This window comes from Coregonus lavaretus, assembly GCF_964263955.1.
Source record: "Coregonus lavaretus genome assembly, chromosome: 6".
Classification (NCBI taxonomy): Eukaryota; Metazoa; Chordata; class Actinopteri; order Salmoniformes; family Salmonidae; genus Coregonus; species Coregonus lavaretus.
Window position 1 is genome coordinate 26441564 of NC_139993.1, and position 24019 is coordinate 26465582.

At 40.2% G+C, this 24019-nt stretch overlaps 2 protein-coding genes across 2 annotated transcripts; one reads left to right on the forward strand and one right to left on the reverse strand.

The window, feature by feature from the left end:
* Positions 1-642: 642 nt before the first annotated feature.
* On the reverse strand, positions 643-9493 carry alkal1 (ALK and LTK ligand 1; the record flags this gene model as incomplete). The annotated part of the gene is made up of 4 exons (XM_084162930.1): positions 643-704; positions 3319-3402; positions 4612-4665; positions 9220-9493. 4 exons carry the CDS (start codon positions 9491-9493, stop codon positions 643-645), a joined length of 474 nt encoding a protein of 157 aa, XP_084019056.1.
* Positions 9494-12225: 2732 nt separating this feature from the next.
* On the forward strand, positions 12226-23819 carry LOC311130983 (dynein regulatory complex protein 11; the record flags this gene model as incomplete). The annotated part of the gene is made up of 19 exons (XM_084163821.1): positions 12226-12236; positions 12602-12929; positions 15190-15309; positions 15615-15806; positions 16092-16163; positions 16452-16657; positions 16841-16925; positions 17013-17123; positions 17213-17288; positions 17434-17540; positions 18017-18103; positions 18213-18274; positions 18458-18540; positions 18963-19070; positions 20914-21113; positions 22806-22892; positions 23004-23181; positions 23342-23580; positions 23700-23819. The coding sequence occupies 19 exons, from the start codon at positions 12226-12228 to the stop codon at positions 23817-23819; spliced, it is 2472 nt and encodes an 823-aa protein (XP_084019947.1).
* Positions 23820-24019: the final 200 nt, after the last annotated feature.

Here is a 24019-nt window from a genome sequence, read left to right on the forward strand (position 1 = left end):
AGGTCCTTAGATGCCATCAACTGACATGGAGTCAGTTCTAAGTGAGCCTGAACACAAATGTAGGTCACAGATATCATCATCCCTGCTGTCATCAGCCTCATCAGGTGGAGGCAATAGACAAGTGTAACAAAGGGTTATCAACTTAACAATGATGCCGGTCTAGCAAATTAGCTGGACCAAGACAATCAGGTCCTTCCTTTTTCATTGTCTGACCAAGTGGTGTGCAGCTTACATTGTGTGACTGACAACTTGTTAACACACTTGGTCGCACTTCAAAATTATCCTTGTTTTACTGTTTAACTTTTTTCATACAGGACAATGCTCATTGCAGGCCCTAATTTATCACTCACATGTAACTTTGTCATGACTTTCAACGTAAAATTACTTCAGCTATACAAATACTTGCTCTCATCTAACACAAATAATCAAGATGGATATGTTGAAAACACAGCCAACTATACTCTGGTGGAGTTGTACAGCATGTGAATCTCCATTAACACTATAAATGTATTTTCAATACATACACGCTTAGAAAAAAAGGTGCTATCTAGAACCAAAAAGGGTTCCTCTTTTGAATATGCAAATCTAACCCCCGTGACAGTTTAACGCCTAAAAAGAAAGTATACTCACATGCAAAGTCTACTATTGTGTGCAGAGTGGACTCATTGCTAGCCGTGTTAGCAATCTTGCACATCTTTTGTAGTCTGTAAAATGATAAAGAAAACAGTTAATCACTTTTTAAAAAATTATAATAATAATACAAATACTGAGCTATATTGTATGCTCAAAGAAATTGGGAATACAATTGCTCAGAGATTATTATTTTTTTCAGTACTCCAGCACTCTATCCTTGCGAGGATAACGACACTGAACCTTTTTCCCCACAAAATGAGTAGATTGGAGAAGACATTGGGAGGGATCGTAGACCATTCCTCCATACAGAATCTTTCCAGATCCTTGATATCCTTCGTCTGCGGTTATGGACTGCCCTCTTCAATTCAAATCAGAATTTTTCAATGGGGTTCAAGTCCGGAGACTGAGATGGCCATTGCAAAATGTTGATTTTGTGGTCAATTAACAATTTCTTTGTGGATTTTCATTAGTGCTTGGGTTACTGTCTTGCTAGAAGATCCACTTGCGGACAAGTGTCAGCCTCCTGGCAGAGGCAACCAGGTATTTGACTAAAATGTCCTGGTACTTGGTAAAGTTCATAATGCCGTTGAACTTAAAAAGGGTCACAGGACTAGTGGAAGCAAAACAGCCAAATACCATCAAAGATGCACCACCATATTTTACCATAGGTATGAGGTACTTTTCTGCATATGCTTCTGTTTTTCGACGCCAAACCAACCACTGGTGTGCGTGGCCAAAGAGCTCTATTTTAATTTGGTAATTTGACCATAGCACCGCCTGGAGTTCAGAGAGTAGAAGTGTGCGTCAGCGTTGCGGTGGGGTCGGGATTTGAATCGCCGCATACACAGTAGACATGTGTGCCAGAGGCGGCAGCATTAACCACTAGACCAGCCTATGAGACAATACTTTTTATCTTTATTTGAATATAATATCATTTAAATGTTCTACTGTACAGTACCAGTCAAAGGTTTGGACACACCTACTCATTCTAGGGTTTTTCTTTATTTTTACTATTTTCTACATTGTAGAATAATAGTGAAGACATCAAAACTATGAAATAACACATATGGAATAATGTAGTAACCAAAAAAGTGTTAAACAAATCAAAATATATTTTATATTTTAGATTCTTCAAAGTAGCCACCCTTTGCCTTGATGACAGCTTTGCACACTCTTGGCATTTTCTCAACCAGCTACCACAGCATTCTGCAGCGATACGCCATCCTATCTGGTAATGCGCTTAGTGGGACTATCATTTGTTTTTCAACAGGACAATGACCCAACACACCTCCAGGCTGTGTAAGGGCTATTTGACTAAGAAGGAGAGTGATGGAGTGCTGCATCAATGACCTGGCCTCCACAATCACCCAACCTCAACCCAATTGAGATGGTTTGGGATGACTTGGACCGCAGAGTGAAGGAAAAGCAGCCAACAAGTGCTCAGCATATGTGGGAACTCCTTCAAGACTGTTGAAAAGCATTCCAGGTGAAGCTGGTTGAGAGAATGCCAAGAGTGTGCAAAGCTGTCATCAAGGCAAAGGGTGGCTACTTTGAAGAATCTCAAATATAAAATATATTTTGATTTGTTTAACACTTTTTTGGTTACTACATTATTCCATATGTGTTATTTCATAGTTTTGATGTCTTCACTATTCTACAATGTAGAAAATAGTAAAAGTAAAGAAAAACCCTGGAATAGGTGTGTCCAAACTTTTGACTGGTACTGTATGTTTTTACAGCTGTTCTGAATATATGCAACAACACAAACATGCCATTTTAAATCAGAAGGACATTCAAGTCCAGCCAGTCAAAGTTTTAAAATCATCCAAGAGAGAGTATTTCACAATTTCTCCCTCCTTGGCCTGAGCACCACACTGGAGTCCAGGGGATTAGGGAGGCTGAAGAGAGAGGGGAATGAGTTGGCCTTCTATGACACGTTTCTCTTTATTCAATAGGAAAGGGGTTGTTGGTGAGCAAAGCCAACACACTGTAACGTATGACCAGTGTTTCACTAAACTGAGTTTCAGTAGTCTACGAGGCTGTTGTCGTTGTGTTTTGCTTTATTGACAACACAAAAAAGAAGACAGCAAAACTCCATGCTCTAATTCACTGGTCCACAATGGTGGCAGGACTGCTGCTCAGACAGTTCAGTTCAGGCAGCCATCTGAGAAGCTAACATACAGTCAGGGGACATACTATCAGAGGTCATTCACTACTTACTGTCTGATGTCATCTGTCCCTTTTCCAATACAAACTACAATGACAACATGATTGTTCAGTAGATCCGCTAAATTAATGTTTACTTAATGGCACATGCTGTGGAACACTGACATGTTATATGCTTTGATTCAAGTGTCCACTTATTGCTTCTATTAAAAGACAAGTGATTATATTGTTAAATTGGTTTTAAAAAATGGAATATGAGGTATTCGAAAAGAGTTTGGCTAACGTTAGAGCAAGACACCATGTTACGGCACCTAGGCATTCAATTAATTCATAATTAGTATTTGGGTTCTAGCTCAAACAGATCTGGGACCAGGCTAGAATAAAGTGTCGTAAGGCAGCCAGAAACATGGTGTATATGACTATCAGAAACCAACGTTACTGATCACGAATATAGATACATTTATATTTTACATTTTACACATTTTACACAGTATTATGATATAAAAAATGAATACATACATGCTGGTTTTGAACAGTCCCTTGTGTTGTGATAGAGTCTATGAAAATGTGTTCTACATTCCGATGAGAACTTGACTGGTCCTGCTTAAAAATAAAAGTTCTTATCAGGAAACAAAAAACAAAAGAAATCATGTGTTCCATTTCCTTTCCTCCTTTTTAATATTTCAATAACAGAACTGAAGTTGATATAATTTGCCATTAGCAACAACATCAAAAGAGCAACAATATTGTTGGACAAGCATGCAAAGCATTATCTAGCAGTCAAGATATCCTTTCACTAAGGCAGAGCTCCAACTATGCAAATGACAAATTATACAAATTACACTCTCTATCACTAACTACATTGATATGCATTTTTATTGATTTAGGGGTATGCCAATTCATTGTTTATGACTTATTGATGATGCACTGTCCATATGGTTAGGCTGATTATATATTTCACTTGTGTTTTAAATTGTATGACATAACATTTTATGTATGTTTCTGCATATGTACCAAGATGTTCAAATAAACCTAAACCTTGCTCTGCCCAGACTCAAGAATCATTGCTCTACTGGTTCATACTACATGACATGACATCACAAAAGGACTCAGACAATAGACTTAATGATCACTCCTAAGTACTTCTGGGCCTTTAGCGAGCCTCCGTATAACAGATTTTCACAACAATTACTGAAGTCTGTTCAGAGGTCCTGCTACAAATAAGTAGCTTAACATTACGTTGCCTTCAACTTTACCCTGGCTGTTTCTGTCGGAGTAATATGCTCACTTCTCTCCCCTATGGCCATCAGAAATTCATTTAATGACAACTTTCTCCAGCACATCTGTGAGACCCATCCGAGGCAATAACATAGTTTTAGGGATTTCATTCTCATGTAGGAATAATGTTGAATTAGGGTCTCTGACATCATGATTGAACTTTGGAAAGCTACTTGATTAGGCATTCAAGAGGCGGGACTCAGAAATTAAGGGTCATGTGGATTCAGCTCACAGAGCCGAGAGTCTTCCCCTGCCAAACTAAATAGTTCTACATGGATTTAAAATATTTGTAGCTGCTATAATGTGTGCAGGGTTGTATGCATCAAGGGTATCAGAGTAGAAGTGCTGATTTTGGATACGTTTTGCCTCTTAGATCACAATGAATAACAGTACATGGACAGAGGGGACCTGATCCTAGACTCCTACTCTAAGAGGCTTGATGCATATGGCCCCAGATGTAAGGTGAGATTGATCCAGAAACAAATGGAAAAAATAGAATGTTGATTGAACATTTTTTAATATCAGTTTTCTTACCTGTGAAATGCTTTATGAACTTGTCTTTCAGGTTTACATCTCTTGGGACAATATCTACAAAAAAGAAAAAGAAAAGTAACCAATCTGTGAAACCTCTTAGCATTAAAGGGAAAATCCACTGAAAAACGATCTTTTAGTATTTATTTTCATTAGTCCACTGTTGATACAGTCCCAAAATGTTTTGCATGTCAGCAGTAAAGTTTTCAAGATATTGGACTTTCTAGAAGCAAAGTGTCACCGGCCACATGATGATTTTTTTTTTTTTACCACGCTGCCGGACGCTCCTGTCTTCCATTTCATCAACAAAACAAAAACAATAACAAAGAACAGTGGCGCTGTTTACCCCTTTACGGATTTCAGCTTTAAGATAACCCTTTAGTAATAGGTAAATGTTTAAATATTACAACATTTAAAGTAAGGCAATGTAAATACGAACAAACAACCATCACACCTGTGCTTATATTATAAAGTAAAGAAAGTGCCATCAGAGAATAGAGGCCTATACATTTTCTAGCTTGGAAGAGAGCTGATGGGGATAAAACAACTATGTTTTTTTATTTCATTTTTATATACACTGAGTATACCAAACATTAGGAACACCTTCCTAGTATTGAGTTGCCATCCCCTTCATCTACACTGATTCAAGCACTAACATGTGAAGTTCATAGGAGCACATAAAATCTGGTGTCAAATGTAATCTAAGTCTATATTTTGGATAAATTAAGGCATATATACATTTTTTAACCATTTTCCATCCTTAAAATTAGGGAGGCTTTGATTTCAAACAGATTGAAAAGGGGTCTTAGAAAACATCTAGAAAAAATATCTTTAAAAATCTTTGGTATTATAAATAAATCAAAACACAATAATGTTGAAGTAAAGACCCCTGCCAACTAATATCAACATTTGAATTTAGTTTTGCAGAAATTATTTGCCTAGTGTCTTGTCATTCTGATTCCAAAAACCCACATATCTTTAAGATATTTTCAGATTTCTCTCCCTCCTAATGAAAGTTTACAGAAGTAACAAGTAAAGGTAGACCTACCAATTAGTTATAGTGTTTTTACTGATAACAATTGGGTTTATGAATTATTAAGTGATTAAAACGCGTCATTCTGTTACCAAATCAGTAACAGAATTACCAAAAGGTAAGTAACAGAATGACTGCAATTGAATTGGCTACAATGGGAAATCATAGTAGTTACAAAACACAGTTGGGCCACCTGCTACTGTCCTCCCGTCCACTGGCATACTGTTATGTTCAGCTCTTATTAACGGTCTTCTTCCTCTTTCTGTCGCGTGGTGGTCAAAGCAAGAGTGTGAAAACAGTCTGGACAACCTCTCCCTCTCTTTCTCCCTATCTCTCTTCTCGCTCTCTCCAGTTAATATCACTTCTCCCGGTTCTTGCTGACACCTACCCATGAGCCCCCTCTCTTTCCATTTACTGTAACCAGCCTCCTCACCCACTGAGCACCGACTGACATTGGACGTCCATGGACGTTGAAAAGTAGTTGAAATTTGGTCAGTCCAAATCTGAACCAATGATAGACATCTGTTTCACAAGTTTGGACAGCACAGTACAGTACAGTAGAGCACATCACAGTACAGTACAGTAAAGAAAAGTAGAGTAAAGTATAGGTCAGTACAATACAGTACTGTACTGTACAGTAGAGTTTAGTACAGTACAGTAGAGGACACTATAGTAGAGTACAGTATAATTTGCTGTATTGTACTATACTGTACTGATATCTGCTCTCCCCTTCTGTACTGTACTTTACTGTACTGAACTGAACTATACTCTACTGTGCTGTACTGAACTCTACTGTGCTATGCTTTACATCTGCTTTTGTAAAATGTTCAGTGGAAATGGTTAAAAGTAGTCCTTGTGCATAGATGGTTTGTTTAACTTTGCAATCAATGGTTTTTGTTTGGCGTACATTTTAAAGTGAAAATTGGAGCCTCAGTGTAATTTTGTTACCATGGAAATGCCCATACACAGATTCCCAGATTTCCCCACAACTGAGGACAAGCCAACAGGCTTGGAGACTCATTGCACACATTCTGTAGCTCAGCCAAGCCCATCCACTCTCCAAACATGCAAAGCATACAGGTGTCAGATGCATTCAGGCTAACAGTTCAAGGAGATTATAGCCCGGCAGTTATAATGCGTATCAATGTCATAAAAAGAATTCAGTGCAGCTAGCTGCTGTGCTAATTTTACCAGACTGGACTGAGGAATGAACAGTACTCTCTGATGCAGAAATCGCAGAAGATGATCGGTTCAAATACAAACCACTACAGTAAGCTTAGGCAATGCGTTTGATGTCCAGACATACAACTGGGCACTACGGAAAACAACAAGTCATCACTCCAATATAAAAAGATGAATAGGCTATGGGTCTGACGTAAGGGGGATAAGGGTCCTGAAACCTTAACCTGGCTCCAATCCAGATCAGATGTGAGTTGTGTAAGTGTGAAAACGGCAGGTAAATGCGAACACTAACCGGTAGGCAGTTGTGTAAAGTACTTAAGTAAAAATACTTTAAAGTAGTACTTAAGTCGTTTTTTTTGGTATCTGTACTTTTCTTTACTATTTCTATTTTGCCAAATTTTACTTTTACTTCACTACATTCCTAAAGAAAATAATGTACTTTTTACTTCATACATTTTTTCCCTGACATCCAAAAGTACTTGTTACATTTGGACAGGAAAATTGTCCAATTCACACACTTATCAAGAGAACATCCCTGGTCATCCCTACTGCCTCTGATCTGGCAGACTCACTAATCACAAATGCTTTGTTTGTAAATTATGTCTGAGTGTTGGAGTGTGCCCCTGGCTATCCGTAAATAAATTTAAAAAAACTAGAAAATTGAGCCGTCTGCTTTGCTTAATATAAGGAATTTCAAATGATTTATACTTTTACTTTTACTTTTGATACTTAAGTATATTTTAGCAATTACATTTACTTTTGATACTTAAGTATATTTAAAACCAAATACTTTTAGACTTTTACTCAAGTTGTGTTTTACTGGGTGACTTTCCCTTTTACTTGAGTCATTTTCTATTAAGGTATCTTTACTTTTACTCAAGTATGACAATTTAGTACTTTTTCCACCACTGCCGGTAGGACATCAAAAGCATTGCCTATAAATCCAATAATATTGTCTTGCTGCTGGAGATGTCTGGATTACCTGATGGTAAGAAAAGAGAGATACCTAGTACACATTGGCAAAGAGAATGGAAACTGTGTGCAGGAGGTATTTCTCCTTCCTTCCTTGCGTGCAAAACATAGACAAACTAGTGTGACTGTGGGTCTTAAGGAATGGCGCACACAGCACTTGCTAATGTGCAACATTTTGACTTCCTCAAAATGTACATTCCGTATGGCCAGCGGCCTGTGTGGTTCTCTTGCCTGTTACACAGTGGGTCTAAGACACTGCTTCGACAACATTAGGGGGATGTCCCAATAAAGCATTTCTTAAACCAATCTTTTGGATGGTAATATGGACAGTCTGAGGGAATGTGTAGCATTGCTCACACAATTGCACAGATGAGTATTAAGGATTTACTAGTATGGCTCAGTCCCAGTTAGCATATGCTATTTTGTAATGTCTTAAAGGCACAGTAACACCACCCATACTCTCACTTGACAATGACTTCAAAGATATATCAAAGCCATGCAAAACAAATTCTAAGGCAATGAGTAATGCTTTTACCAGTCACAGAATTTGACTAAATGAATAAATTGACTCTAAACGTATCAAATACTTCCCGTTCAGTACATCTGACCAAGTTCCAAAAGCCAACACAAATCACATGGATTCCATTGTTCCACTAGATCAAAAAGGCTTTTATATTAATATAGTCTTTCGATCTTACAGGTGAAATTAAGTCAGTGAATGTGGTAAAAATGGCTGTGTGTTCACAGCTGACTAAACTGTGTGCCACGTGAGTGTCCTGGTCTCACGTCACCTGTGATGAGTTCCTGTGACGCTCACCATTGGCTGGCCAAGAAGCTAGAGGAGGCTGATCATTCATGGTTTGAGATTCCGCAATGTATCCTGAACTGAATGAATCATTCACAAGTTTAGTATGCTAATGATGCTCCTCCCTGGGCAACTTGGTTGGTGATGCCCTGGCCTGCGTCAGCCATTGATAATCTTTTGCATGATGCGGTGATACCTCACTAGCCAAGTGAGAGGGTGGATTGTGGCTCTTTCAAGGTGCCAAAAGGGAACTGGAACATAGATCCACACTTCACACACTATCACATCAGAGACAGAAATACAGATAGCTCCCCTAATTAATTGTAATGTAGAGCCTGTTGAATCAATTGCTGATATTGTCTCATCCCCAAATAGTGAAGCATACTTGCATCGATTACATTTATAAAAACAGATTGTTTATAAAATAGTCATAATTTATTGACAGCTCTCACCTCTTCAAATCATAGTGTGACATTTCCTACATAGAAAAGGACAAGTAATCATGCACAAAAGGCTACAGTAGCAGACATATTGATACAGACCAGAGGCAGCTGTCACGCCCCAGTGAAATAGGGATTACAGTTTCATCATGGCCTAAAAATAAATCTTATCAGCTTACCTATGGGTCTACTGTTATCCAGCCTAGGAACATATAAAGGCTTTTCTCGAGAGGAGAACTTCATCTCTTGGGCTGCAGGGAAGAGGCCACTGTTATAGCGCCTGGAGACTGCAGGCTTGTCCCCCCATTGGCTGTCTCCGATAACCTGTAAGATAAGGTCCAGCAGGGTCCTTCTCTCTTTCTGCTTCACTTCCTTCCTGTCCATGCACTGGCTCGAGGTGATCAGCAGAAGGAATATACTCAACAGTATGTGCCATTTTCTCTCTGTCTGCATGGCTTTTCTGACTGGGCAAACAAGCCAAGACAAATCAAGTTAGATACAGTGCGGGAAAGAAACAAATGGTGTCTAACCACAAGGTGTGAGTAATTGCAAAGTGACTTTGCATACATTTCTATCACCCCCCAAAAGATAGGTATAACATTAATGGTGGTGGAAACAGTGAGAAGTAGCCTATTAAATGAAGCATACAAGTGAACATATTCTCTGAATTACATTAAACAGGTTAATAAATGCAACTATGAGTAAGATATTTTTTTACTTAAAATAATCACATTTAGAGGGAATAAAAATGTTGCCAACAAAACAATTGTCAATTCCTCAACATGGTGTTTGTCATACTACTATACAAAGCCACAGTAATGCTGATATATTGATCTAATATAATAAAACAATAAAACCAGGTGTGGTGTCTTCAATTCAATCAGGTGTGAGAACATTTGCTTTGGGGGCAATACCAGTTACTCTGAGATTCAAGATTTTTCACTTTAAAATGTATACCAAACAAAAAACATTGATTTCAAAGTTTAACACACCATACAACTCTCATGGCATACATTTTAAAGTGAAAAATCTGACTCTCAGCGTAATTCCATTATCATGAATAGTAACTGTCAAGTGATGATGACAGTAGGCTACTTCTACAAAGCAAATCAATAACATGGACATAGAAATCACCTCAAACTTACTTGGAAAACAAAATCAAACTTACTTTAAGTTATTAAAGGATGCTTATGTCCTGAAAAGTGGACACGAGTTGTCTGTATCGAATCTCTTTAGGCGTTGTCGGTTGTGTAGCTTATTGAGCGAAGATTCCGTTGTCTGCAGCCGGTCTTGAAATCATACGTCCCGTTTTATACGTTCAGCGAGCTTCTAATACAATCGATTTCGAGTGGGTGGTAGGCAACTGTTGATATCTTTGGTTTAATTTATTCAATGGTGGTCGCTACCTTTGGCATGCGCCCCTCCTTTACGTCCAAAACCATCACTGAAAGTGGGCTAAGAACACCACTTCACTTCTTATTCCTGCTTAGGAAAAACAATGTTGCAATGTCAAGTTTGGATAGGAGGGATTAATGCTGAGATTTCCATTGGGGAAAATGTCATCCAAAGCGCGCAACGGCGAGTGAAATAAGTTTCCAAAGTTGCAAGACCTGTTGAAGGCAGAAGTGTTTCAGTGGCATATGAGCTTGAAACTGACCTGTGTCGGCTAATTGCCGTCTTTGTTTTTGTTCATGGATGTCCAAGTCTTGTGACCGCCTAAACGCAGCAGAGAATGCGCTCTCAAGAACAGCCCTCCGACTGTTTCGCGCGCTTGAGTGAGTTCAAAATCTCATATTTTTTCTGGTATAGACTGTTTTTTAAGTAAGAAAATCAGGTGATTTGGTGGTCTAGGACAATTGTGGTTAAAATAAACAAGAGACAGTGTTGATACAGGCAGCCTATATGTGTTATTTTTAGGAATTTGTTACAGCATAGGCCCAAATGGAGTAATGATGACGGCCCGAACATTTATTGAGTGATTTTGTACACATGCTTGTCATGACATGCTGTCAGGAAAATGTAGACTATGTGATAGCCTAATATTATAAGTTCTCCCTCGGTGTTATGATAGTGCCATATTTGATTTACCTATAACCTTCATCTCTCATGTATGGCTTTGCATTGATCAAATTAATAGGCTTATGAGTCACAGTTGTGACTGGGTGTAAATTACATGGCAATGGAAAGCAAACCATAAACATAGGAAGATATAGGCTATATCTATGAATCATGCATCAGCACAGGGCATCAGTTGAAATATGGCATACAGACATCAAAATGCAAAATATATTTCACATCATATCCATTCAAATCTGATCCTCTCAAAATGCACCACTAGGGCCATTATGCGGATCATGATGCTGATGATGAGCTCAGCTCAATATTCTCCCCTCAAAATGTGTAGCCCTCATAACAATAGAGACATACTGCATTGTCATTTTATAACGCAATACAGTAATGAAACACCTACTTCAAAGCATATTTCATTCCACGTTTTTATAATGCATAGCCCTAAAGCCTAATAAAACATAAAAAATGAAATATTTTAAGTTAAAAGCATGTTCAATATCATTAGTCAAAGTAGTCTTGAAAATCTCACATAGCTTTCAAAGAAAGGATGTCATCTGGTGGCCTGATAATTACCTGGCAGCCCTCGAGGCTCTGCCTGGCTCAGTCAGTAACAAGCTAGGGCTAGGCTACACTCTCAAATGGGGCATGAAAATGGTGAAAAGCACCCAAAATAGACGATATATTTTAAATTACTTTTGGATAATTTTGGTTTAGGCTACAAAATAAATTACATATAATTTTATATCATTAATGATCGCCAAAACATTTACTTTCACCCATCAATACTTTCACTTTGCTTTTACTCATCCTGCTATTGTTACAATGGTATTCACACATAATTAATTTGAAACAGTTTGTAATTTGGCAACAGGGGCATGCGCGTCAATGATCCCACGTGGGCTGTTTCCAGAACTAGTCCGTTGCTATGACCACAGACGCGACACAAATAAAAAAATTGTAGACTGCCTGGTTTGAGTTTATCAAGCTAGCTATCTAGCTAACGATGTTTGTACAAGCTGCTACCATTTATTTAGAGAGACAAGCCACTTTTTGTGTATTAGTTAGCAAACATTGAAATCAAAAGGCTTTATTGGCTATATAGAGATAGTTGCATCATGTCTCACAGGTTAGTAACGTTAATTGGCTTCAGTTAGCTGGCTAGCAAGCTAGCTAACTTTAGCTACTAATTTAGCTAGCTATGTTTACTTTATGTAGCCTGGATTTCTGCCAATTAGCAAACCACCTGTCTATCAAACTAACTAGTAGCAGATTTTGCATACCATAATGTTCTTAATAGACACATATCAATGTGATAGACCTAATGTAAGCCTTTTTTCATTGTTATGGACATGATCATGCTATTAATGGAAAACACTCAGTTTTCAGTTGGGAAGCTCAATTCTTAGCTTTTACTTATTTCCCAAGTCCAAGCTACTTCAGCTGATTTAATTTTCATGCTAAATGTCCTTCCAATGACTGTCTCTCTTCCAGTACATACAACAAACTGTGGGCTAATGCCCAGGTCGAGTTGAACTCCCTTCTGGCTCAAGAGTTCCCTGTTCAGCCTCCTCGCCCAGAGAAGGACCGAGTGGTGTTCTTCCAACGCCTGGCCACCCTCTACGTGCGCTACGTGCAGATCTTCAGGCAGCTGGAGGAGGCCTATGACCAGGTGGTTCATCCCCAGAAGAGGAGAGTGATCCGGGAGGTCCTTGATGGCGTGATGGGACGGGTGCTTGAACTCAAGAATGAGATGGTGGAGAAAGAGTTCTCTGAGTACCATTACATGGACGATGTCATCCAGGACTTGAAGCTCACGCCTGTAAGTTCACCCCCCCAAATCCATTGATTTGAAATGTTTAGCTTTTTGTTCATGAAAGTTGAAAAGACAGAACATGATACGTCTCCTACAGCAGGGGTCCTCAAAGTGGGGGTCGCAAGAAGGTTTTTAGGGGTTGCAAGTGTGAAACTGAATGGGACAAATACATATTTTTCATACATATTTTAATAGGCTACATATAGCCTACCATCTTTATTTGAGAGACATTTGCCTATTTGATCAGGTTTCTAATATAGGCCAACGGTATTGCACAAAATTAATGTCTCAAAAACATTTAATCTGTGTTTCAGAACTAAAAAGTTGCGTGTCTTGATTGTTGACCAATAACAAGTCATCAGCTTTGGCGCACAAAGACGGGTGCGCATATCCATATTTTCTTGCTTCATTTTCTCCGGTTTTGCCTGACAAAAACAGAGTAGACCTACCCATATAAAATACAGTTTAAAAATCTACTACGGAGGCATCTTTGCCAGAACAATAATAGGCTACCTGGCGATTTTATTGATAATCTTTATATTTCAGATACACTGTAACTGAAAGTGGTAATTTCTATGGTAATTTTAGGTATTATCAACAGAAAAAATAACTCTAAAATGTTTAACTGTAGCATACTGTAAATGATGGTGCATTGTGGGAAAATTGCTGTATTTCGAATGGTACGGTAATTCCACCCCACAGAATACAGTACCGTACCGTGTCTTTGGAGTGCCCAAAAACTTTTGACCACACTGTAACAAAATGAAGTTGTTTTTACGGTAACTGACTGGCAGCTAGTTACCTGTAAGTTAATGTAAAAATAGGTACAGTATGTTACTGAAAATTCCAAAGAAACTTTGGTTTAACAGTACATTACTGTAAAGTTAACAGTAATGTACTGTTAAACCAAAGTTTCTTAAAAATGTATGGTAACATACTGTACATTTTTTTACAGTAAATTACAGGTAACTGGCTGCCAGTAAGTTACCATAAAAACAAGAGGATTTTCTTTACAATGCTCTAGTGGGCGCATGGCATTGTTTTTTCTGAATCATTAACATATTTTGAGGTGTGCCTTGTAAGAGCCTATATTTGTTGCACCCGTGAGTGAGAACGCTGTACCTATTTAACTCTTATGTGGTTATAATGCCTCATCAATTTAAATGTATAGGGGACAGATTGGAGTATTAAACCTTAAATGGATGAGCATTTAGCCATGTCCTTTTAGTCTGTTTTTCCCTGTAGTCACTGCCAGTTTGGAAGCCTTTGTTAAGGCCTCTAGAAGTGCAAGTGATATAAAACACCAAATATTATTTAAAATGCTGTAATGTGTAAACACTTTACCTAGCAGCAAACCTGCTTGCACCAATCCCTTGTAATTACAGTAAAATACTGTGAAATACAAACCCCTCCCCTCAATGAATTTCATTCATCCATTCATTCATTCTGATTATGGTAGCATTTTATTTTATTTTTTTACAGTATAATACAATAATTGTACAGTATTGTACTGTCTGTCTGTCATTACACAGTACTTTCTTTGATATTGTATTTATATTACAGTGGGTTTACTTTAATATGAAATACAGAATTTTACTTGCCACCGAGCTACCTGTAAGCTACTTTCAAATTCACGGTAAACCCTTTACAGTGTAGGCCTAGTTTGGGTGGCTACTGGCTATATGTCTAAAGATAGCTGTAGCATTCTGCGGGCAGGCAGCCCTCCAAAGTGATAGTGTGTGGTGCAGACAGACCATGCTTTCCACCCTATCCTGCAACCTCTGCTGCATACAGGCAGGCCGTATGATTCTGCTTGCTCTGGACTCCAGAGAAGTGACATGATAAACCCTAGTTGATATTGGCTGCTAACATTAATGACTTTCAGCAAAAAATACAGGTGTAAAACACAGTTTATTTCTGTGCGTTTTGAAAATGCATCACTGTTTATGGCTGTAATGACAGGCTACATTTGCACCGCGATTGTGCATGCATGTGCGCGGGGGTCTCGAGCTTTGAACCACTGCTTTTGGGGGTCGCGGGTCAAAAAGTTTGAGAGCCACTCTCCTACACTAAATGGCCGTGTCCCAAATGGCACCCTAGGGAATAGCTATTCCCTATATGGTGCACTGCTTTTGGCCTCTGGTCAAAAGTTGTGGCTTATGTAGGGACCAGGGTGCGGTTTTGGTATGTAGCCCATGTTTCATTTGCTGTAATAAAATGTCACTGTATCTTTTTTGGACATAATGCATCTCATGTCTCATTACAGGAGGACATTGAGATCCCCATCCCTCGATATTTCCTCAGTGAACGCAGCAAGGTGCTGCAGGAGAGAGGGAATATGCTCTCCAACATTCTCAACCTCATGGCGGTAGTAGAGAGACCCAAAGTGAGTTAGGCCTAGCTAGCTTTTCTGTATCACGTAACATTAGACTTGGTGTAATTACATGTAACTACACATAACTACACAGTAACTAGCTAAGATATCATCTTCAGTTTATCACAGAAACTTCCTTTCAATATAATAGTTAAATGCCAGTTAGCAGATACTTTGGTCCAAAGCGAATCACAGTACAGTGAGTGCATATATTAAAGTATGTGACCCCAGCGGGAATCGAACCCATGACTCTGGCATTGCTAGATACTGAGCCACACAGGACCACCTTTAATACCCCATGTTTGTTGGGGCCCCAGCCTGTAGGAGTGCGGGCACTGAACCTGGAGGAAGCCATAAAGATCATCCAGGTGTCAGAGAGGGCCCGCCAGGGGCGCCTGAGGGCCAAATTCATGAGGGAGATCCAGCGCGATGAGGAGAGGCAGAGGAGGGCCAAGGACAGGGACCTGGGGGCAGCGGCCATCGGCACGGCTGTGGTTCGCATCCAGAAGGTATGGTCAGCCTGGCAAAGTCAGATACTGTACCTTCAATCAGTCCTAGACCATAGGTCTCACACTCGCTAGGTAAATGAGACTGCTTAGTCCAAACTATACGTCACTGGTATAGCCAAGTGATGATGTGGAGCATATTGGGAGCATACTCTGAAATCAGAGGTCTTTAACTAGCCTGCTGTAGTTATTGTTATTGCTTGCCATTTGTATGAATGCTCTGTGAGTGTCAGTCATTAAAGATACCATACAATAGTTGAACGAAGGTGCTACTTTTGTCCCTTCCAGGTATGGAAGGGTTATGTGCAGAGGAAAAAAACAAAGAGGGAGCGAGAGGAGGAGATGATATTTTTGGGCATGGTGAGTCGGATAGATAAGCTCTATCTGTAACATTTCTATAGTGTAGTGCCTCTTTTAAGCTACCAGCAGATGGCACCGTAGGACTGCTTTGTGATGCTCCTGGGAGAAGTTTTCCCTATGTACAGATCTAGGATCAGCTACCGCTGCACCAATCCTAACCTTAACCATTAGTTGGGAAAATGCAAAACTGACCCAAGATCAGTGTCTAGGGGCAACTTCACCCTACTCCGCTTGGTGACAGCCTCATCCACCACAGCAGTGTTGCACCTTTTCCTCCTGCCCCCTCAGGCCATGGAGCCCAGACACATCCAGCCCTGTCCTGCCACAACAGCTGCCCAGGCCAACGAGGCCCATCGGAGGGGCAAGCAGGAGGAGCACGAAGAGGACTACCAGAAGTCCATTGTGGCCATCACAGACAAACTCAGAGAGGTGGAGGGGCCCGACATGAGGGAGACCATGAAGGACCAGATCAGACAGTGGTTCATCGAATGCCAGTGAGTTTATTACAGGGAGATGGTTGTGAATCACGACAGTGGTTACGTTAGGATAATTGTTTTCACACATTGTCATTATATTATTCCATATTAGATGGAAATAATGGGGTGACATTATCATGGCAGTGATATGCATACTGTATATGACAGTATGCAGTTGATGGTAATATGTTTGGTTGTTAGTGATGCAACAGGAACTTTCCCTGACTACCCAGAGGAGGAGGACGGAGGCTCGACTCTCATCTTTGCAGAGAAAACACCTCAACAGGTATTCATTAATGAATGAAACTTCTGATGTGTGATGGTAGTAATACATGCAGATTGACTTACAGTAAGTGGATCTGCTGTCTTTAAGTTAATGGAGGAACTAGCAGCAAAAGATGAGGAGGACACCAACAAAAAGCTAAAAGGGAAGGAGGAAAATAAGGACAAAGGGAAGAAAGACAAGGGAAAGGGAGGAGATGAGGTACATTAAATACTTTAGAATACATAGCCATGGTCAACGAGATGCTTTTACTCTGTCCGATCAATGATTGTAGCTTTGTTGAACCACAGGAGGAGGAACCTGGGCTAAAGATGCTGCCATCTGCTTTCCTAGGAGAACTGGAAGTAGGACACAAGACCTTTGGTGGTAAGAGAAACGGATAACGGCATCCAAAGCGTCCTTGTAGTTTATTCTTCTTCTCTGGCAGACAAAGACCTTATAGATACAGTGTGTTTTCTTATGTATCAATATTCTACAGTACATTGAAAGTAGATGTTTGTATGACTGACAGAGGTGTGGCAGAATCGTACTGAGTCCAAGAACTTCAGCCAGAGGCACGAAGCTGAGCTGATCAAGGAGGAGAAGAGGAAGGAGATTGAGGTGGAGATCAGGTTGCAGGTGAGACAAATTATTCTGTCACTCTGAGAAGTGAGACAGGCCAGGTAGCCTTGCTCTTACCACTGCACTGAGTGGATAAAAATAAGGTACATATTAAAGGGATACTTCAGGATTTTAGCCTACTTCCCCAGAGTCAGATGAACTTGTTGATACCATTTGTATGTCTCTACGTGCAGTTTGAAGGAAGTTGCTAACGAGCGTTAGCGCAATGACTAGAAGTATATGGTAATTGATAGCATGCTAGTAGATACCATAGACTTCCATTCATTGTGCTAACGCTAGTTAGCATTGAAACGCGAAACTACCTCTAACTTCCTTCATACTGGATGTAGAGACATACAAATGGTATCCATGAGTTTATCTGACTCAGGGGAAGTACATACAGGGCTTCATTGCCAAAATCCTGAAGTATCCCTTTAATGTTGTTTATAAGGTAAACATATAGGGTACTGAGTGAGCTGTTGTGCTTGACACAGGTGGATGAGCTGATGAGGCAGGAGCTGGCTAACTGGAAACTGGCCGTGGATAAAGATAAGGGTGGCAAAGCCAAGGGAGGCGCAAAGGTAACAAACAGGAGGGAACATTTATCTATGACGATATTTCAATAATACTTTTATGTTTGATATCTGTTTACTTGAGAAGTGTACTGATGTCATTTATTTTGCTGCTTAGAAAAAGAAAGGGTCGAAAAGTGGAAAGAAGAAAAAGAAAGACAAAGATCTGACAGCTGATAGGTGAGACCAGACTCATCTACATTTCTCCCAGAGGGATAGGCCATTTGAGCTTTTTACCATTTACTTTTACCCATGGAATGTACATGATAGGGGCTTTAGAATTTGAAGGACACAACATACAACTATAATGCTTTAGATCTGAAAAAAGCCATTCTGAAATATGTAAATATTTACATCCTATAGGAATATTGAGTCTCTGTATCAGGAGCTGGTGGAACAGGGCTTGTTGAAACAGGCAGATAATGTTAAACTGCAGGATTATTTAGGTAAGCAACACTGTTTGGTCCCTCCAGTGTGCTGTCTGTAGATACACACTAACTTTACCAATTACCTTCAAATTAAGGTATATTTTCTAACCTCTCCTTTCTCCTCTGATTCCACTTTAACATTTGCTAAATCATTTTGTGCACACATAATTTTGTATAGACTGCCATTAATCATAACATAAGTGCTGTTATGTATTGTAGACCAAAGGGACTGAGCTTGATAAGTGTGCAAATACTGCACTCACCTGGCTAGTGCTTGGCAAAATAATATTGAGGACAAACTAAAGCATATTTTAGGGAAATCTCATATTCATGAATCAAGATGGTAAATGTTACTAGTTTACATTAATCTTTTCTTCAGCTTTTCTAAATGCTTTCCCCAGATTTGATCAGCCTGACAGCTTCTCTCTCCTGTGTCCCAGGTGACTATAGCTATCTGGGGACGACGTTAAGACAAACTGACATTGAGCCCATGCCTTCGCTGTCCGACGTGAGACAGGTCATAGCTCTGTACGCCGTCTTACCTTTAGGTACGTTTGGAACATCTGGAGTTGTCCTCAGATGATAAGAGTCTCACAGAATTTGAGACCTTAATCCTTAATACAGATACAATTTAATTAGTCTCGTGATTGATTTTAGCTTGCTAGATTGAAACTATGTGGTAATGTCTTTGTTTAGAATACACCTGCCATTTTCAGCTAGACATTTATTCTCCAAGGTTCTAAAGGTTCTAGCTACAGTTGTAGCCAAAAATATTGGCACCCTTGCACTTTTTTCAAATAATGCACAATTTCTTCCAGAAAAGTGTTGAAGTTACAACATATTTTGGTATCCACATATGTATGTCTTCGGTGTGCAGTTGAACAAAACAGAAAAATCGGAAATATTTGCTAAATCTTAGCTTATTCCACAAAGAAATCCTAAAATTGCCCTGACAATATTATTGGCACCTTCTAGAAGTAGTTAGAAATAATTAGATTTCAAGCAAGTGATTCTCCTTTACTTTGGAATTTAACTCACCTGTGGTGAGTTGCAGGTGCCTGCAATATAGAAATCACTAATTCAACCAGTTTGAATAGAGAAAAGGACTCATTCTCCTGTTTTGTGTCGCTGTGTGTAGCGCAATGAGCATGGAGAAAAGAAAGAAAACCACAGAATTATCTGAGGAGGTCAGACACAAGATTGTAGCCAAGCATGGACAATCTCAAGGCTGCAAGTCCATCTCCAGAGACCTTGATGTTCCTGTTTTCACTGTACGTAATGTTATCAAGAAGTTTAAGGCCCATGCCACTTTTGCCAACCTCCATGTCCGCAAGAGAAAACTTGATGGAAAATTTCAGCTAAGGATTGTTCGAATGGTGGAGAAAGAACCTCGGTCAACTGCCACACAGATTCAAGCTGACCTTCAGACACAAGGTACGACAGTTTCAACTCGCACCATCCATCGCCAACTCAATGAAAAGGGGTTATATAGTAGGAGACCAAGGTGGACCCCACTGCTGAGAGAAAGTCAAAAGAAAGCCCGACTGCAATTTGCCAAAACACACCTGAACATGCCAAAATCCTTCTGGGAGAATGTCCTATGGACAGATGAGACCAAATTAGAGCTTTTTGGTAAAGCACACCATCTCAATGTTTACAGAAAACAAAATGAAGCATTCAAAGAAAATAACATCTTCCCTACAGTCAAACATGGAGGAGGTTCAGTGATGTTTTGGGGTTGCTTTGCTGACTATGGCACTGGGTGCCTTGAACGTGTGCATGGCATCATGAAATCAGGAGAATACCAAGTCATTTTGGAGCGCAATGTCGGACCCAGTGTCAGAAAGCTGGGTCTCCGTCGAAGGTCATGGGTCTTCCAGAAGGACAATGACCCCAAACACACTTCAAAAAGCACCCAGGAATGGTTCAAGACAAAACGCTGGACTATTCTGAAGTGGCCAGCAATGAGTCCAGATCAAAATCCTATTGAAAACTTGTGGAGAGATCTGAAAACAGCAGTTGGGAGAAGGCACCCTTCTAATCTGGGAGAACTGGAGCAGTTTGCACAAGAGGAGTGGGCCACACTGCCAGTACAAAGGTGCAGGAAGCTCATCAATGGCAATAGGAAGTGCTTGATTGCAGTTATTTTGACCAAAGGCTGTGCTTCCAAATATTAAGTCTAGGGTGTCAATATCCAATTTAAATGGATATATTAAGTTCTGAATCAAAAACAAAGGTTCTGTAATATTAACAGTGAAATAAAGAATTGTGGAGACCAAATACTTTGTTCAATTTCAACCTATTTTTAGGGAAAATTGTGAGTTACTTGAAAAAAGTGCAATGGTGCCAATATTTTTGGCCATGACTGTAAGTTCTAAATGTTGCTTGTAGGTTCTCAGGTGGTCCATGAGAAGGCTCCTCTGGTGAAGGCCATCCTGCTGGCAGGGCCCGCGGGTGTAGGCAAGAAGATGCTGGTCCATGCCATCTGCCAGGAGACGGGCGCCAACCTATTTGATCTGTCACCTCAGAACCTGGCAGGGAAATACCCCGGCAAGAGTGGCCTGACCATGATGCTCCACATGGTGTTCAAGGTAACACACGATTTAATGAAAAGGACTCGACACAGCGCACTCCATTTTGAGAGTTTTGATGTGTTGTTTATGTTGAAATTTTACAATGACTGATGGTTCTGAGGTACAGTGAGGGAAAAAAGTATTTGATCCCCTGCTGATCATGATCAGTCTATAATTTTAATGGTAGGTTTATTTGAACAGTGAGAGACAGAATAACAACAAAAAAATCCAGAAAAACGCATGTCAAATTGATTTGCATTTTAATTAGGGAAATAAGTATTTGACCCCTCTGCAAAACATGACTTAGTACTTGGTGGCAAAACCCTTGTTGGCAATCACAGAGGTCAGACGTTTCTTGTAGTTGGCCACCAGGTTTGCACACATCTCAGGAGGGATTTTGTCCCACTCCTCTTTGCAGAACCTTCAGCTCCCTCCACAGATTTTCAATGGGATTAAGGTCTGGAGACTGGCTAGGCCACTCCAGGACCTTAATGTGCTTCTTCTTGAGCCACTCCTTTGTTGCCTTGGCCGTGTGTTTTGGGTCATTGTCATGCTGGAATACCCATCCACGACCCATTTTCAATGCCCTGGCTGAAGGAAGGAGGTTCTCACCCAAGATTTGACGGTCGTCCCTTTGATGCGGTGAAGTTGTCCTGTCCCCTTAGCAGAAAAACACCCCCAAAGCATAATGTTTCCACCTCCATGTTTGACGGTGGGGATGGTGTTCTTGGGGTCATAGGCAGCGTTCCTCCTCCTCTAAACACGGCGAGTTGAGTTGATGCCAAAGAGCTCGATTTTGGTCTCATCTGACCACAACACTTTCACCCAGTTCTCCTCTGAATCATTCAGATGTTCATTGGCAAACTTCAAACGGGCCTGTATATGTGCTTTCTTGAGCAGGGGGACCTTGCGGGCGCTGCAGGATTTCAGTCCTTCACGGCGTAGTGTGTTACCAATTGTTTTCTTGGTGACTATGGTCCCAACTGCCTTGAGATCATTGACAAGATCCTCCAGTGTAGTTCTGGGCTGATTCCTCACCGTTCTCATGATCATTGCAACTCCACGAGGTGAGATCTTGCATGGAGCCCCAGGCCGAGGGAGATTAACAGGTCTTTTGTGTTTCTTCCATTTGCGAATAATCGCACCAACTGTTGTCACCTTCTCACCAAGCTGCTTGGCGATGGTCTTGTAGCCCATTCCAGCCTTGTCTACAATCTTGTCCCTGACATCCTTGGAGAGCTCTTCGGTCTTGGCCATGGTGAAGAGTTTGCAATCTGATTTATTGATTGCTTCTGTGGACAGGTGTCTTTTATACAGGTAACAAACTGAGATTAGGAGCACTCCCTTTAAGAGTGTGCTCCTAATCTCAGCTCGTTACCTGTATAAAAGACACCTGGGAGCCAGAAATCTTTCTGATTGAGAGGGGGTCAAATACTTATTTCCCTCATTAAAATGCAAATCAATTTATAAAATTTTTGACATGCGTTTTTCTGGATTTTTGTTGTTGTTATTCTGTCTCTCACTGTTCAAATAAACCTACCATTAAAATTATACTGTTCAAATAAACCTACCATTAAAATTATAGACTGATCATTTCTTTGTCAGTGGGCAAACGTACAAAATCAGCAGGGGATCAAATACTTTTTTCCCTCACTGTAGATGTCCAGTCCTTTGTTTGTTCATTCGATCATTCATTCATTCTGTTTGTAGGTTGCCAGACTGATGCAGCCATCAGTGGTGTGGATTGGAGATACAGAGAAAATGTTTTACAAGAAAGTACCGAAGGAGGAAAAAGAGGTAACCATTCATACCCATGAGTTAGTAGCTTATGTTATACATTTTTTATAATGCTAGTGTATGAGAAGATATCTAAATTCTTAAGTCCAAACGATGTTCTCATGTACACAGTTAGATCCAAAACGCTTGAAGAAAGACTTGCCCAAGATCCTCAAATCGATCAAAGGGGAAGATCGTGTTCTAGTCGTGGGAACGACTCAAGATCCATTCAATGCCGACCTCAAATCACTATGCAAGGTGTACAGCAAAATTATCCTCATTCCACGTCCCGACTACGCCTCACGATATGGTAAGAATGTATCTCCCAGTTGTTGACATAAGCATTTATGAACTGCTTATGTATGTACTGCCTGTGAATGTGTTATGCATGCATGCTTATGAATGTGTTATGAAGTCTTTATGTACGTACCCTTCAAGTCCTAATGGTAATATCTATGCTTTCCCCTTAGTCATGTGGAGGCAGCTGATCAAGAAGAACGGAGGACAGGTGACGGCTGCCCTGGACCTGAGCTCCTTGGCCAAGATCTCTGATGGCTACACGCAGGGTCATATGGTGCAGGTGGTGTGCAGCATACTGACGGAGCGCCGCGTCCAGCAGCTGGCCAAGAGACCCCTGAGCGCCGCCGAGTTTGTGGCCCCGCTGGCCAAGATCGACCCAGTGTTTCAGGATGAGGAGGAGGCCCTGAAGGTAAATTCTGAGATGTTTAATACTTAGCTTTTCTATCTTAGTTTGTTGATGCTGAATGCATTTTCTTTACAAGAAAGGTGTTTGACATCAAGACTTTGATGATGAACATTTGTTTGCAGAATTGGTATGCTAAAACTCCTCTGGGCAAGAAGCGAGCCAAGGCTGCCTCAGGAAAGGAGGGAGAGGAGGAGGCACCGACAAAGGGAGGCAAAGATGCCAAGAAGAAAGGGAAGAAGTAAAACAATCGGCGTCTTACTTTAACTGAACTCAACACTGAAAAAAAAACTTAGGCGGACACCAATAACCTTAGCGGACCTGTTTCCTTGAAGTTATTGTATTTTAACAAACAAATAAATCTGCATAATTTATTTCATTTCCTCTTCATGCACTGTCATTTCCTGTTCATGAATACAGTGCCTTGCAAAAGTATTCATCCCCC